The sequence below is a fragment of the Dermacentor andersoni genome, chromosome 1 (assembly GCF_023375885.2).
Source record: "Dermacentor andersoni chromosome 1, qqDerAnde1_hic_scaffold, whole genome shotgun sequence".
Lineage (NCBI taxonomy): Eukaryota > Metazoa > Arthropoda > Arachnida > Ixodida > Ixodidae > Dermacentor > Dermacentor andersoni.
Window position 1 is genome coordinate 149,603,005 of NC_092814.1, and position 15,871 is coordinate 149,618,875.

At 41.7% G+C, this 15,871-nt stretch overlaps 1 protein-coding gene across 1 annotated transcript in view; it reads right to left on the minus strand.

Annotated features, from left to right (window-relative positions):
* Window positions 1-15,871, minus strand: part of LOC126544846 (lipid scramblase CLPTM1L) — an 80,987-nt gene that overhangs the window by 14,080 nt on the left and 51,036 nt on the right. Inside the window, exons 11-14 of the mRNA XM_050192359.3 lie at window positions 13,899-13,949; window positions 9,098-9,180; window positions 7,606-7,640; window positions 3,171-3,271 (exon numbers count right to left, since the gene is read on the minus strand). Of these exons, the coding sequence (XP_050048316.1) occupies window positions 3,171-3,271; window positions 7,606-7,640; window positions 9,098-9,180; window positions 13,899-13,949 (270 nt within the window). The remainder of the gene's footprint in view (window positions 1-3,170; window positions 3,272-7,605; window positions 7,641-9,097; window positions 9,181-13,898; window positions 13,950-15,871) is intronic.

Genomic DNA, 15,871 nt, shown 5'->3' on the forward strand with positions numbered 1-15,871 from the left:
TCGTCGTCATGCGTCTGGTACCACACGCGTGGGGTGCCGCCAAGATAAAAGATGACATTGGCGAGCATAATTGTTGGGTCCCACCTGTTATTAGCGCTGGCATGTTCATACAGCTTGATCCATTCGTCAACGTCCTGTCCCTCCAGGCCAGAGAACACACCAGGGTCGCGATGTTGGGCAACCATGACGATTGGAGCAGTCGAACCAGCCGAAGCCGTTGCAGAGGCGGGCTCGTCACCGGGAGGCATGGTGACAAGCTCGATGTACCGACCACTCCGGGGTTGCGTGGCGAGGATGGGGATCGCTGACCTCCACCAGAATGTTATGTGTAGAAAGACACAGACGAAAGAGGCTATTTACAGGCTATTTACACTGGACTGGAGCGGAAGCGCCAGGCCGACATTCACTCGCGCCAAGGGCACAGACTCCCTTCGTCGTCGTTCTTGCGGCGGCTCGTCTCTCGGGTATCTACCGATAATATCGTAATAATATCCTCAAATGTGTTCTGGTGTCTTCTGTCTCTTATTTAAGATATATATCTTCTGTTTCTATGGTAACATTTGAAGATGGGAACGGTTTTTTTTCTGTAAGACTATTAATTTATTGTAGTTTCTCAGTGTGTTCGGACCCCAGACTAGTATGCTGCAACTCAACTGTAAGTGTGTAATATGGGGTCTCTTTTGTTCATGTTGAAATAGGTGCTCGTACCCTGCACATAGCTCCAACAGCTCTAGATCATTCTCATTTTAGTTTATCAACATGAGTGGACCATGAAAGGTCTTCCGGGAACTATGCACCCAGTATTAAGAAAAATAAGCTTGTGGATGCTAACAGTAGAGGGCGTGTCAACTGCCTTCAGGCTCTTGGTGTGTGATGTCGATTGCTGGGACAAGGAGCGAGGCATGCCATGACATTAATGTTGCTTTCGGGCCAGTGATAGCGGACTCATTTCAGAGTTTCATAGCACTCAGAAAAACACCCCAGCCACCACACTGGGGTGTCTGGCAGCATTCTTTGCCGCATCCATTGCGACAATGTGCGCTTTTTACGAATATGGCATTAACACAAAACTGATTGTAAGAAGTAAATGCAAGAGCCAAATGATGACCCATCAGAACTGATAATCACGCAGGAGCAGTAAGCACTATTCTTAAACAGAATCCCAATTTCAGTGCCAACTACACAATGATCTAGTCTTAACTTCGTTGGTGGGTTTAACAATGCGGCAGCATTTGTAAAACTAACACCAATGGCAGTAGCAAAAATGCTTACAACCATACTAAATGCTGTTTTGAATGCAACACGTTCCCTTGCACGTGCATTGTGTTTTCAGCAACGGCTGACTAATTTATTCAACAATTCTCTATTTATCGCTGACCCTTCTGGGTCGTTCCAAGATAGGCATTACTAATGTGTCACTCGACCATTCCGAACTTTTCGTTAAAGAAATCATGGCAGCGTACTGGACAGCGTAGAGTTTTCCCAAATAATTCAGGTAAAAAAATTTATTCTTTTTGTGAGGGCCTTTTGAAGTTTGCTGATTTCAATATACCACAATGTCTAAAAAATTATGAATTTTTTTGTGCACACCACTACATATACATGGCTTTATAGACTCAACAAAAATCGATATTCATTTCAGCTCAGGATAGTGTGCAGCACAGAAGTGGCATTGATGCATCCAATATTCAAAAGAAAATGTGGATTTTTACAAGTTCATGAAGGAAAAATACTCTTTTATTATTCCATTAACATGACCAGGAGCTGCACTACTCTGAAGAAATGTTCTTTCATCAGGATAATGCTTTTCGCTGGATGCAAGTGGATGCTTCTAAACAACAACTAAAAGGCATTTCTTTACAGTGGCATCATGCAATCAGCTTTGTACAAAATAAGAGGCATGCAGCACTTCACTGACATGCTCCCAAGCTACTGATAAACCAAGCGGTCGCCAAGAACGTCAGTGCAAGACAAAAGGAACTTAACTGTGCTTGATCTGTGCAAAATTATCACAGAATCATCGTTCTGGACTAAAAAGGCTGTTATATTCATTCCTAGGAAATTTAGCTTCATTAAAATTAGATTTTAAAGGCACAGATTTTCTACGGAAAGTTTAAGGGGAATTATGACTACATTATAGGCATTAGTTCGTTATAGCCAGTTTTGTTATAATAAGGTTTCACTTTAGAATCAGAATCAGGATCAAATTTTATTACTGCATATGAAGTTATTACAACATGTAATATACAGGAGGAGGTCCCAGGGTCAGAGACTGAATTGGGACCTCCTATATAATGCATTGGGTGCTTTTCTTTTCAGAAAATTAGTTGCACCTTCAGCACAACTGCATGTGCTCTTTCCGTGCAATGCTGACGAGAATTATTAAGCAGCAGAAATCTTCAAGGCTTCATTATTACCACAGATTTGCAAATTTGCTTTTGTTCCTGTTTTGAACTAAATCACCATAAGAAAAACAATAGATATTAGGTTTTGGGAAATATTTTTTTTTTGTATGTTGAGGTCAGCCTTAAATGAGAACTTAGCAATGGAACTTGCTATGGTAAGTAATATGATGCAATTTTTTGATAAATTATTAGATTTGGCCATAAAGACGCAATAAAATGCAAGAGAAAAGTGGAACGTGCATCAACACTTTCCTTCGGGAACATAAACTGTCCCTGAAAAACACAGCTTTATTTCACCTGACTGTACATCGCCAAGAATGCAGATGTACCCCAGCATATTCAAGTGCACGTATCCTCATGAGGAGAAAGGCACAATTGAACCACTAAATAGCGGAAGCATGCTATGTTAGAAAAGTAAAAGAAGAATGCATAAGCCAACCGTTAATAGCACTCAAAGATCAGGAGTTTTCATATCTACGTAGCATGATACATTGAATTTTGACGTGTGGAAAATACTACTTTGTGATGTATAGTAACTTTTTCCCCCATTCATATATGATGACATGTGTACCTCAGTCAATCATTTATATGTAGCACGTTTCAGATTAAAACTAGTTACGAATCTGCACATATATGGTGTGCTTCTTCCCTTGTCCCCTCAAGCAATTTCGGCTTAGTTTCGGTTTCTAGATTTGGATCAATTTGAAGAAACACTCAATTGTTTCTGACATAAACCAGCACTGCTCGACAGTAGAGATGTCTCACCTTATACATGAACACCTTCCAGGGCAAATGGGCCACAGACTTCAGCTTATAGTTGAGAAATAGTTGGGGCAGCATGAACAAAAACCCAAAGGCATATACTCCTGCAGCAGTAACAAAGGTAAACACCATGTAGAAAAATATGAGAGCTGTGGAAACCATGCACGCACACATACACACAGTGTTCATAACCCTTTTTTTGTGCTGGTACCACGGCTTTATGTGAAGTAAATACTAAGCCGCTGGTGTACACTGAGTGGCTTTATTAACTTTTTAGTACAGTATTTCAGTTGTCTGCATGGACATTGGACATATGCAAAATGGATACAGCCTACATGAATGCCCTCAAGGAGACTTTGGAATAGAGCATTCTTCAGTCCCAGTACATGGCCAAGGCATAGCCAATGATAAACTCTGTGGCATTATCTGTTGCCAGAAATCAGGAATGCCAATCAGGAATTCACTTTGCAGAAATGGCAGTTCAGTCAAATACCTTTATAACAAAGCACTTGGGACCTTCAAAATACTTCACTTTACACTTCACTTTGTTGCGAGGATTACATACCATATCGCTCACAATAGAGCAGGCTAAGGACATTCAGCAAAATAAATCTTTATTTAACATAAATTCAAGAGATAATTAGTCATAAAAACAGCTAATTTTCATTTCCATCTTCCATTCAACGGAATGTGCGACTGCAGCCTGCCTTTAAGGTATCAAGGCTCACAGAATGTTATTGCCATTTGTCAAAATGTTTATTTATGCATGCAGGCTTCTGGTTTTCTTTTATTTCTTGCTAGAGGCTGAGAGTGGGGTCTGGCTACAACCATAGGTAGGTAAACTCACTCAAGAGTCAACTCCCTCAGAGCGACCCATGAGTCTGGTCCTGATTGAGCTCAAGTGAGTCCTGGGGTGCGAGTCAAAATTTTGAGTGAATCCAGCCAATTAGAATTGTGGTGTCCGAGTCTGGATGAGCACGGCTGAATAGAATTTGGTGAGTCTGAGTTCAAGTGAGCCTTAAGCAAAAATATATTTCGTAAGCGAGTCTGAGTGAGTTCAGTTTATTTTGCTGACCTATGGGTAGCTGTAATGGTGCTTCTAATAAAAGTTAACTGGCATTTGGTGTGAAGATTCTTCCCCACACCCTTGTCATGGCCACAAAAGAAACATCAATGACATGCTGGTTGTCCCCCGCTTCTCTCCCAGCCACACATGCTTCAACAAATGTTACTGACTCTGAAGGTCATAAGTATCTTGACCTTATGTCAGGGGGCACTGAAAATTAGTTTGGATACATGCACAAGTCAAGGTATATAAGACATTTTGAGTACAAGCAACATGGGAGACTAAGGACAGAGTGCCCTGAACCAAACCAGTTTTTTGTACTGAAACTGAACTGGAACAAAATTGGAAGACGTTGAACCAGAACCGAACAGGTACTTGTTCTAGTTCAACACCATTTAAATGACACAAAGAGATTCCCGGGAGGGAAAAAAAGCAAGTGTTGCCGGTGAGGCACAATAATACCGTGGTAAGCACGATGCAATTGGTGGTGTGTGTGTGTGTGTGCGTGTGAGAGGGAGGGATCGGTTAGCGCGTGCGTAGACAATGATAGCTTTTGCTTGTTTTTCTTCCTCTTCCTGCCTTTTAGAACAAAGAGCGCATCTGCGCAAACAATGTGTAGATGAAAGCGCATGAGTGATGCATGCAATAGAAGTGTACTAGAAAAAAATTTCACAGCGTCAGTGTAGGGTATGCACACAATACAAATCAGCGTAGTAGCTCAAGTACACTTCATAAGAACTTCGCTACACAATTTACCATCCAACAGCTCATGTCCTAAAACTCTGATTAAAGAAAAAGCACTTAGTTCACATTTCCTCACTTAAGCTTACTGGATCCAATGCACACCCTTCGTGTATATATAGGTTCCGATTCACTGGGGATCACGCAGATTCAGCTTCACATTTAAACCTGCAAACTCAAAAAAATGTAAAGCTACATGTGACACAGACTTGCTAACTCAGAATCCCAAACTCGAAAAAGGTCCAATTCACATCGTCCCACTAAGTTCACGTCCACTCGTGCTCACCTAGGCTAACTCAGATGCGCACACACTCAAACACACTGGGGGCATGGGGCTCACCTAGATTGACACTGACTCGGCAGGTGTAAGGGGAAGGAAGTACACATGCCTGAAGGTGAGTGTAAGTGCACCAGAGCACGAGTGTTAATCAGTGCAAACGGACATGAATTTGAGTATCAGTGAATGCTGATGAGTGGGAGTGGTCGTTATTATGAGCATGAATGAGCACAAGCATGTGAGAAAACTTGAGAGTGAAAGTCAGTGTATCGCAGTACATGCAAGTAAATGTCAGTCTGAGTGTGACTCTGAAGCAAGCTCTGATTTCGTTCTGAATCAGTAATGCTTTTAGAGAGCTGGTGATTCAGATCAGTTATAAACTTGCGAGTTCGAATGAAGTGAATAAATGGGCAATTGCATGGAGTGTGAACGGACTCTAAGCCAATGATTCCGTTAACATAAGTGTGTCAGTAATTTCATGAATATTAGTAAGCCTGACTCAGTGTGAGTCTGTTAGTAAGTAGGCCTGCCTGATTCTGGTTGTAGTGATTCTGAGTCCAAGTGAGGCCGGCTGAGTAGAATTTTGGCGAGTGTGAGTCCAAGTGAGCCCTAAGAAAAAATATGATAATGTGATTGAGTCTGGGTGAGTTCTGTTTGTTTTGTCGACCTGTGACTACCACAGCTACTGCTAAATCCAGACCCTTCCACAGTCTCTGTTTTGCTGGCCGGCGCACCCCGTGCACATCACAGCTCAGTGGCAGAACTGGTGCATTTATTGTAAGGCAACAAATCAGCCACTGGGGATGCCAAAATTACTTCATTGTGCCGGCAAATTTGTTGTACCAGTAGTCTTCGCTGTAGATGTATTCATTATACAAGTAATCCATTAAAAGAGAGACAGACAGAGAGATGTGCATGTGTGTGTGTGTGTGTGTGTGTGTGTGTGAGAGAGAGAGAGAGAGAGACCCTCTATCTAAGGGCATATGCAAGGTTTATCCATCATTATACAAGAACTGTCTCTTATAGAGGGGCACCCCAGGAGCCCACTAAGAACTGTATTTTATCCCCTGCTAGGTACGGAACATTTTGGACAGGAAAAAAGAAAACTAAGTGAAAGAAACCTAAAAGCCAACCTACTCATGATCTGTACATCAGTGCACTGATCATGAGAAGTGCAGCAAATGTCTTCTAAAGTGAAAATCTCTAACATCTTAGTGAACTAAAGGTGCACATCAAACAAATACACATGCTTTTCATGTCATTCTTCCCATCCTGTTATGATGATGGATTTCCTCTCTAATTTTTGAACACTGCTGCGGCTTGAGGTGGCGTTTGGGCCAGGAATCCACCAAGCCCATCGACGAGTACGTCCGGTAGTAGGAATGAAGGAAAAAGGGCTTATTTTACATTACTTACACTGGCTCCAGATACGGAAGCCCATTCTAGGTAGGAGCATATTAGACATCTGAGTTCACATCAGGACACGTCAGACCTTTCACTGCACCAAAAGTCTCCACTTTCAATACCGTCGTCTTCCCTAGGTGACTAGACTAGAAAATCTGATGACTGCATCACGGCCAATCACAATCATCGAATCAGTCTCAATATCCTGCCCATGATATCGCACCATTCAGCCGAACCCCACCTCCAATGCTGTAACTTTGCCCCTGCATATTTAGCAACCTGGGAATCCAAGGTCGAAGCCATTCCCACTATAGCATTTGACGTTAGCCCTTTTCGCCAATTAGTTGAGGTTGTCAGGTTCAGGCAGAGGGGTCTTTTGTTGACCTGTCAACAGAAGTCAACGCTACATTGACTTCTGGATAGGTGCTGATGAATGGGTGGGGTAGCCTTGTCGTAAAGGTCTAATTACTGCCCTTGGCTGTGTTAAGACATAAAAGCACATTTATTTAAAACCAGCCAGCTGCCTGATGGCATTTATATTCATGCACAATAAAAGATAAGATTAGGCTTTTGCAAATTTTTATTGGGGCCAAAAGCTAGTAAAAGAAAGGTGATGATAGAGAATGAGATTTTTGGGATGCTCATTTGATGCCCTATTCTTTTCATGAGCAGTAGAGAAAGTATAAAAAGGAAGCGATGAAACAGAAGCGAATTAAGATAAAGAAACAAAAACTGAAAAAATTGCAGTTTCCAGCCAGGAAGAACGCTTCTGCATGCATTTTATTTGGACCTATAGATTGAGGAGCCAAGATGACTGGTCTACTGCCAAGAGCACTTATCGTTCGGCTAAATACGAAGATCCAATTCAGTGCTCACACAAGTAAACAACAAGGACTGTTAGTACAGCAAAACAAACAAACAAACAAACAAAGTTAATGTGCATAACTTACCATTGGCGAGACTATGAATGCACCAGGAGTACCAGCTATGAAATGAGGAAGAAAAGAAAGGCCTTATGCTTTGTATGTTTACCTTAAGGTATGAGCAAAACTAAAACAAGGTAAAAGCCGAAGCCAATGTTTCGACAAGTGGACTTGAAACAGACAAGTTCACTTGTCAAAACGTTGGCTCCCGCTTTTACCTTGTTCTCATTATGCTCATCGTCTTGAATTTCCATCTCACGTCTTCCCCGTGTTTTCCCTACTTTAAGGTATGTGTCTCTGACACTTACAAAAATGCTGGAGTAAGCACAGAGGAAGATAGACGAAAGTGTAGGCTCACTTATGCCACAATGAATTTGGTGCACCACCCAAATGTCTTGGTGGCACACCCCACCTTACTTTCTACCATGCTCACTTCCTCTGCACTCCTCTATCCTTGCCTATACTTCTACCCCTTCTCTCTTCACTACCTGCTGGAAGCAAATATGCGCACTGCCATATTGGCAAGGCAAGAAGTAAATTCAACAAGTGCACGAGAAGGAGGCCTGTCGCAATATACCACCATTATGAAATGCAGCAGTACTGCACAAAATGCAGTATCACTGCAGTGTGTTTACCATTCATAACTGGAAAACGTGCAATTAGCCTATGGTTGTGCTTTGGAGTGCATAGCCTAGCCTGCGTTGCAGAAGTGCAAAAGCACTCGCTGCGTGGTTGTTCTTGGTTGCTGAAGACAAATTTCAGCACCATCTACACACTGCATCACAAAGCTGGCTTCACTGGGACACTTGCATGAACATCTTATATGGGAAGTTGGCATTTCTATCTTGCTCCATGGTAGCTAACTTCCAGTGGGTCTCCTTCAACACTCCCTGTGGAATGTTGAAGACACTCACTATGGAAAAATTAAATGCTTATAAGTGCTAAGTAGCACATCCAAGCATTTTGCCACAGATTGTGAGGACATATTTCTTGAAAGTGATGCTAAGCACACAATCTCCACTAAATGGTTATGACACCTTACTGCTCGGTTTCACTTCCACAATTGAAACATGCGTCTTAAAGTGAACAATAACTAGTGAAACTTTGTTAATTAGCTAACATGACCTGGTTTCATGTGCCGGTAATGTCTGCCTCCTCAAGTAATCCAGCTGATGTGTCATAACTGTGCTATCTGACCCAGAAGGTTTTAAATAAGGTAGTTTCCACTAAAAAAACATCACCTGCCATTAGAATACCATATTGCCCTTGCATCATTAAACCCCACATCGTCATAATACATTCTTGTCAATACTGCCCATAATATTAATATTGAAGAGTGAATCTAAGTGCCTCAATATTCAGCTTTTAATTCGAACGATCACAACATTTACATGCATCTACTAATACAGCATTGCAACCATGCAGGCTTACAATGAAGAAGCCTGTACAGTAAATAAATGCTCCTGCTGCAGAAGCCAAATAGCTCTGTGTAAGTACAAGTTCATTGATTCCTGCTCACCTTCTATATGACTGGTACAAAAGGGAGTATATTGCCCCCCAAATGCAGAGTGGGTAGAGCAAGTAGGATAGGTACCTCATGCCCTGGAGAAGAGGAAAAGAACAGATACCTGACAGTACAAATGTAGCAACAAAAATGTGATTGCACAACAACAAATGTCTGCAGAGAGACTACACTAAGAACTCACAAAGGGTCTCATTGTTAAATTTTTTTTTTTAACTAAAGGAATGCTGAACATGAAGTCAAGATAGGATACTACATTACTCTTTAAACTCCCTGCATTTATTTGGCAGATAGAGATGGCTAAAAAAAAAGGCAACCAAGCTTCTTTTCTCGAATAGTGCTGATAACACTGGCATGATGTCACACATTTCAAGGCATTTTGTGGAGTTGAATGCTTCAATCTTTTGTCAAGGAAGTTGACAAGAGATGTGAAGAATTCATTTTGTAATGATTATTTTCTTTTTGAGTACATTCTTTTCCTACACTTCAATGTGCTCAGCAGCCGGTCCTGGCAGTAACTGCAGCACACAGGCATGTGACCCGATGTAAAAGGGCAAAAAGAGCGTATTAAGGAATCCATGCAAAATCTAAGCTCAGGCTGATTATGTTAAAGCTTTATGAATGCAATGTAATTTTGTTTAATAAATAAGAACTTAATTAGCCTCAACCAGGAGTTCCCATAAACTACAACATTGTTGGAGCTGGTGTCGGAATTCAGAGGTTGTTTTGCCACTCGTCTGCATCATTTACATTGTTTTTTTGCGTACCAAGCCTTCACGCACTGTAAAAGCAACCTATTCGATATTCTGGAAGTCTAATCTACGAACCTAGCCTCACTTATTTTCTTTAGCAATGACAATCCCTTACTAATGTCCCTGTATATGATACCAAGGAAAGCAGAGTTGTGCAAAGGTACGGCATTTTGTTGCAAAGCTATGCTATAAAGGCACTCCTTGTAGGTGCAGGAGCCAAGCCTAGCACAAGGATAAACACTGTTCCATGCATTAATGAGAAGAGTATTCTTTGCCTACTTTAGGCCCTTTGAGTCTCTATTTGTCTCTCTATCTATCCTCTTACTCTGACCCAGTTGCACAAGTTGTCTCCCAGCTTGGGCCACTTGGTATATGCTGTAACGAGAGAGTGATGCAGACACTCGGCCATCCGCCAGAATGTCTGCTTTACTTCTATCTCCTCTTCTTTTCTTGTGCCTGCCATGCGAGTGCCGATGCCCAAATGCACATCTTTGTCTTCACAATGCTTGTGATTGTGCATGTAATTCTTGTCATGCATGACATTATAAAGCCAACAGGCAATGAAGCCAAGGAAAGCATAATCCAGCTGTGGTTTAAAATGAAATGTAGAAAATAACGAGGAAAAGGGAAAATGACAGTGGACAAAAAGATAACTTGTCGCCAGTAGGAGACGAACCCACAACCTCCGCATTACACGTGCATTGCACTAACAACTGTGCTATGGCGACAGCCATCAACTTGTCATCTATCTTGGTTATTTATGTATACTATATCTAGCCGTGCCACTCAGGGCCATGGCGGGAAGATGTGGAACGTCCTTTTTTGCATGGTGGCGTCATGTAACACATGAACACTTCCACACTAACACTCCCAGGGCTAGAGATAATACACATAAATGCTCAAGATATACGATGAATTGATGGCCATTGCCGTAGCACAATTGGTAGTGGAACACACATGTAATGCGGAGGTTGTGCGTTTATTTCCCATAGGCGACAAGTTATCTTTTCGTCCACTGTCATTTTCCCTTTTCCTCATTATTTTCTACATTTCTATTTCAACCAAGCTAATTATTCCTATGCTTTCCTTGGCTTTATATGGCTGTGGTTAACGAAAATAGAGCCCCTCTATTTCCCTTCTCATTCTTGTCATGCATGCAATTCATGTTTGTGTCATCTCAAGCATGTTATGGCATGCATGCATGTCATGTACTTTACGCACAGCATTTATCATGTCATGATATACAATTCATGTCATGTCATTTATGTCATGCATGTTGGTCTTTCTTGTCATGTCATCCCTGTCACCTAAGACATGTCACTCATGTCACATACATCATGTCATATGTATACATGTCATGCATGTTAACAATCTTCTTTCGTACAAAAAGGCTTTTCCACTTTCCACATGGATTGAACAGTTGATGCTATACATCACAAGAGAACACAACCGTTATCTTCTGATACCCTATAGCCAATGGATAAAATGTGTCTTCGCTTCTCATTAGCCCTGGGTCGCGATGTCGAGGGCACTAAATGAAACGAAAACTCAATGTTGTGTCCGTAAAGTTGGCTTCCTTGCAACACGGCGGTATATTTGATGACATTCTTGACCACATGATGGTGCTTGGTGAGTAGGGGCGCTAAGCTTCCTGAATAAAACTAAAGGCAGCAACATTCTTTTATCTTCCCACCCGGGGCTTATCCACGCCTCCTTGTTGGTGAAGTGGAGTCATGTGGTTGCGCCCTTGTAGTTTCAGCAGAAACAACCCCGCGAGCGTTTGTGAACTGCTGGCTGTGCCTTAGGTTATAATGCGATTAGCATTCTTCGGGTACTTCATGCACTTTCCAGGAGCTAACTGTGTGTACGTGCATGCCTGTCTGTCTGCCTGTGTCTTGAACCATTTTCCCACCAACCTGTGGCACTGTGTAGTCCATGGTCAAATGGTTTGAGCATCGGGCTGCTGTGCTGAGGGAACAGGGTTCGAAACCAACTGCTGGACTAACTTAGGTCATTGAGTATGTGACAATAGCTATGTTTTGCTCTTAAATGAACCTCCTTCATGCGAACTTGGGTCGCTGGGTATATGCCACTGGGTATGCACCACTTTTCAGTAAACTTCTTTGATGCCAACACAAGTCACCAGGTATGTGCTGTATTTCAATAAAATTCGTGCTGCCATCGTGGGTCACCGGATATATGCTGCTCTTCAATGAACCTCTTAGACGCGAACTTGGGTGAGTGAGTGAGTGAGTGTGTGTGTGTGTGTATGTATATATATATATATATATATATATATATATATATATATATATATATATACACACACACACACACACACACACATATATATATATGAATTCAGTCACGCGCCCCATGAAGACTGCACCAGATGGCACAGCCTGCCTAGAGGGATGCGCAAGATGGGAGCCTGGCTGCATGCTTCATACATAACACGTCTTGGTGGTAGAAATAGGGTGTGTTGCTACATTGCTTCAATGCTAATCATATTAAGAGGAAGCTTTAGCTCAGGTGCTTTTATCTAAATACACGTAAAAGGAGAATTCGTTTTTCTCGGCAACCACTGCACCAAATTTGACGAGGTTTGTTGCACTTAAAGGAAAACTTAAATTCTAGTGACTGCTGGTTTCGAATTTTTCATTTATGTCGTCAATATTTTATTAAAAATTGACAAAAATCGAAAATTTTCAGAAAACAAAACTATCAAGTTTACAACTCTGTAACTCAGAAATGAAAAATGATATCACAATTCTGTGAATTGCATCTAATAGTACATCTAAAGCGGACAAAATTGATATGTTACACATAAATCTAAAAAAATTTTGCAATATGGAAATACAGCTTTTGCAGAACCCTTGTACACAACGTAACGAATCCATGTAAGATATAGAATCATCAAATTTGTCCGCTTTGAATGTTCTAATAGATGCCGTTTACAGAACCGTGATATCTGCTCTTGACGCAAAGCTATTAATGTGTAAACTTTGTGCTTCTATTTTTTGAAACTTACGAATTTTTGAAAATATTTAAAATAATATTCAGGCCCTAAATTGAAATTCCGATTCCAGCGGTCACTTTCTCTCTTAAATACAACAAAGTTAATTAAAATCGGTCCAGGGGTTATCTCAGAAAAGTGTTTCTGCGTTTTACATGCATTTGAATACGCCGCACGTTGGTGTTGGGCTCGAGCCTAATGCTTTCTCTTAACATCAACATTCATTGTGAGAAGGGTTCTGCCAAATTTTTTCTTGGTTTTTTTGCTGTGACCTGTGCCGGGTGACATGACGATTGCGCTTGAACGCAGTGCACAGAGTCGCGAATAAGCGAACTGTGAGGGCAGGTGATGAGGGAAGGTGTGTGGGGCGAGAAGGAGAAGAGGGATGTTGCTACCCTTAGTTTATTCAGGGGGCTTAAACGGCGCAAGCGGTGCACAGAAAAAGGAGGTGTAACTATTCTCCCTTTGGGAGAATATACAGGGACACTATTCCTGACAAGCCAAACAACACACTAGAAATCAACTTTTAATGTTGAATTGAATTGAATTGAATTCTGGGTTTTTATGCACCAAAACCATGATTTCATTATGAGGCACGCCGTAGTGGGGTACTCTGGATTAATTTTGACCAACATGGGATCTTTAACATGCCCCCAACGCATGGGGAACAGGCGTTCTTGCATTTTGCCCCCATCGAAATGCAGCCACCGTGGCCAGGATTTGATCCTGCGACCTCGTGCTTAGCAGCGCAACATCACAGCCACTCAATTACCACAGCGGGTATCTTTTAATGTCATTGCAATGAGCTGATTACGTGCTACAGATGAGCCTACTATCTATAAAAAGTCACAGTAGAGTGCTAGAACTCTGTAGCTCAAAAACGCAGCAATGCCCTTACTTTTTTTGAATACCACAAAAATATCAGTCTTCGTCAAATGCACAATATGAATATACCACATTAACAAAAAGAACTTCTGTTCTTTCACTGCTAGTTGTGTTAACTAAAAGCAGATCTTTAATATACACGTACCTGAGAATCTAGCTTTTGGGTCTTTGTTTCTTCAGCACTTACAGCACCAAACTAAAGAACAAAAAGAGAAAGACATTTTGTTGAACAGCAATGAGACCCTTCACAATATGTACAAATTATTAAGCAAGAAAACTGCAGTTTCACCTAAACCACCGACGAGCAACAATTATAAATGTTACCTACAGTAAGACTCAAACTGTTATGTGCAGTACCATTTACAGTATGAATTCACAGTGGCACGTCTAGTATTATTTTTAGTGCCATGCACAGTGACACACTCCGTGTTGTGAGAAATTAATGTGTAGTAATGCGTGACATATTGTGCTCTTTAGGATGCATGAAAGGCCTTGCAATCCTGCTCTTTTAACAGCGCTAGTATGGAACACACACGGACCAGAATTCAATGCATAAATGACCTGCTATAGCACAGTTTGCCTCAGCCTGTCCTACAGCATGATCAATGTTTTGCATTCATGTGATGCATGGGTGTTTCAGTGCATGTGAAATATGCATGCTCAAGACATACGCTGAACCATGGACCACAGAGAGCTATTGCGTGCCAAGCTGCTTCTTAGATGCGACAATGCACATTGTTCCTCAAGTTATTGTGCCATTCTTTTTTCATTTGAATACTTCAGAAAACGTGAGAAACATGACAAATTTAAAATAATGACAGAGAGCATACTTTACACTTATGCCTTTTAGCCCACTTTTGCCAATATAAAGCAACAAAAACTGTGGAACATACAAAGTAGGCCAGATGAATGGGCTAAATACAAAGTCCATCTATGGATCGCCAATGATCCACATACTGTTCAAGTGCCATTGCAAGGTGTCCACAGCAACTGATACTGCATCCACATTTGGAGTCTTACTATGTGTAAAGCGCTCAACATATGTAATTGCCACGGCTTCACATTGTCAGACCTTCAGCATCACCAAAAGGAAATTCAAAGACTCAGAAAACAGAGGAAATGTTTCATCACTGCATCACAAATTTCTTGATGAAATACTTTAACAAAAAACATACAGCAACTTCGACCAGTGGGGGCACTCACTGTACTACGGCACTGCCAAGACAAGAGAATGACAATGCAAGAGCATGGAAACAACATGTCACACTCCTTGAGAGAGCCAGCAAGGGGAAAGAAGGTGCACGCATGTAATGTACAAACTCAAGTACCAGGTATACAATATTGGAGACAATGCTGCATGTAGCAGGCGATCTGACGATACATGGTGTGAAAGCAGCACTATACTTTTCAGCATAGAAAAGTGCAGAAGCCCCGGTGGTACCACAGAGAAATCTTCTGGTGAAAAACAGAGCATACTTGGCAGCACATTAAAAGGCTCCTCGCCAGGTCTGGCCATTTTAGGCTGACAAGAGCTGTGCATACAATGCATGCTAATGATCGTGTCTGCTAAGTATTACATTGCTACCCGACAAAGAAAGAGCTGAAATTTTAAACCGAACGCCATTCGCCCTTCTTCTTGCAAGCACAGCACTCCAAACGGGAGGGATGACATATATGTGCAAGAGTGCCTACGTACATGTGTCCGTGCTGTGACATCGCTCATAGTGACAGTGACACGTGACTTCGAGACTTATTCAAGGCAACGTCAGTTATTTGTGTAATCTGTTGCACCGATAGATGAATTAAGGTTTAGAGAAATAGTAAAACACACAAACCAAATGTCTGCATGTTTTTGTTTTACTTCGCACCGCAGCAAGGGAGATGTACTTCCATTTCGTCTGCTTGTTCCCACGTTGTGCAGTCGCGCGTGCAGACACTGAAGCTATGTCATTTTCTATCATCTTCCAGCGCGTAATCAAGCTCTGTGATCTGATTGTGCTGGCAATCCCCTGTGTCTCATGCACAACAGACAAAATCATGCGCTGCGTGAAACGAGACAAGCACAACAGCTTGCACGCGACACCGTTAGGATAATGCGCTGCACAGCGAAAAAGTGAA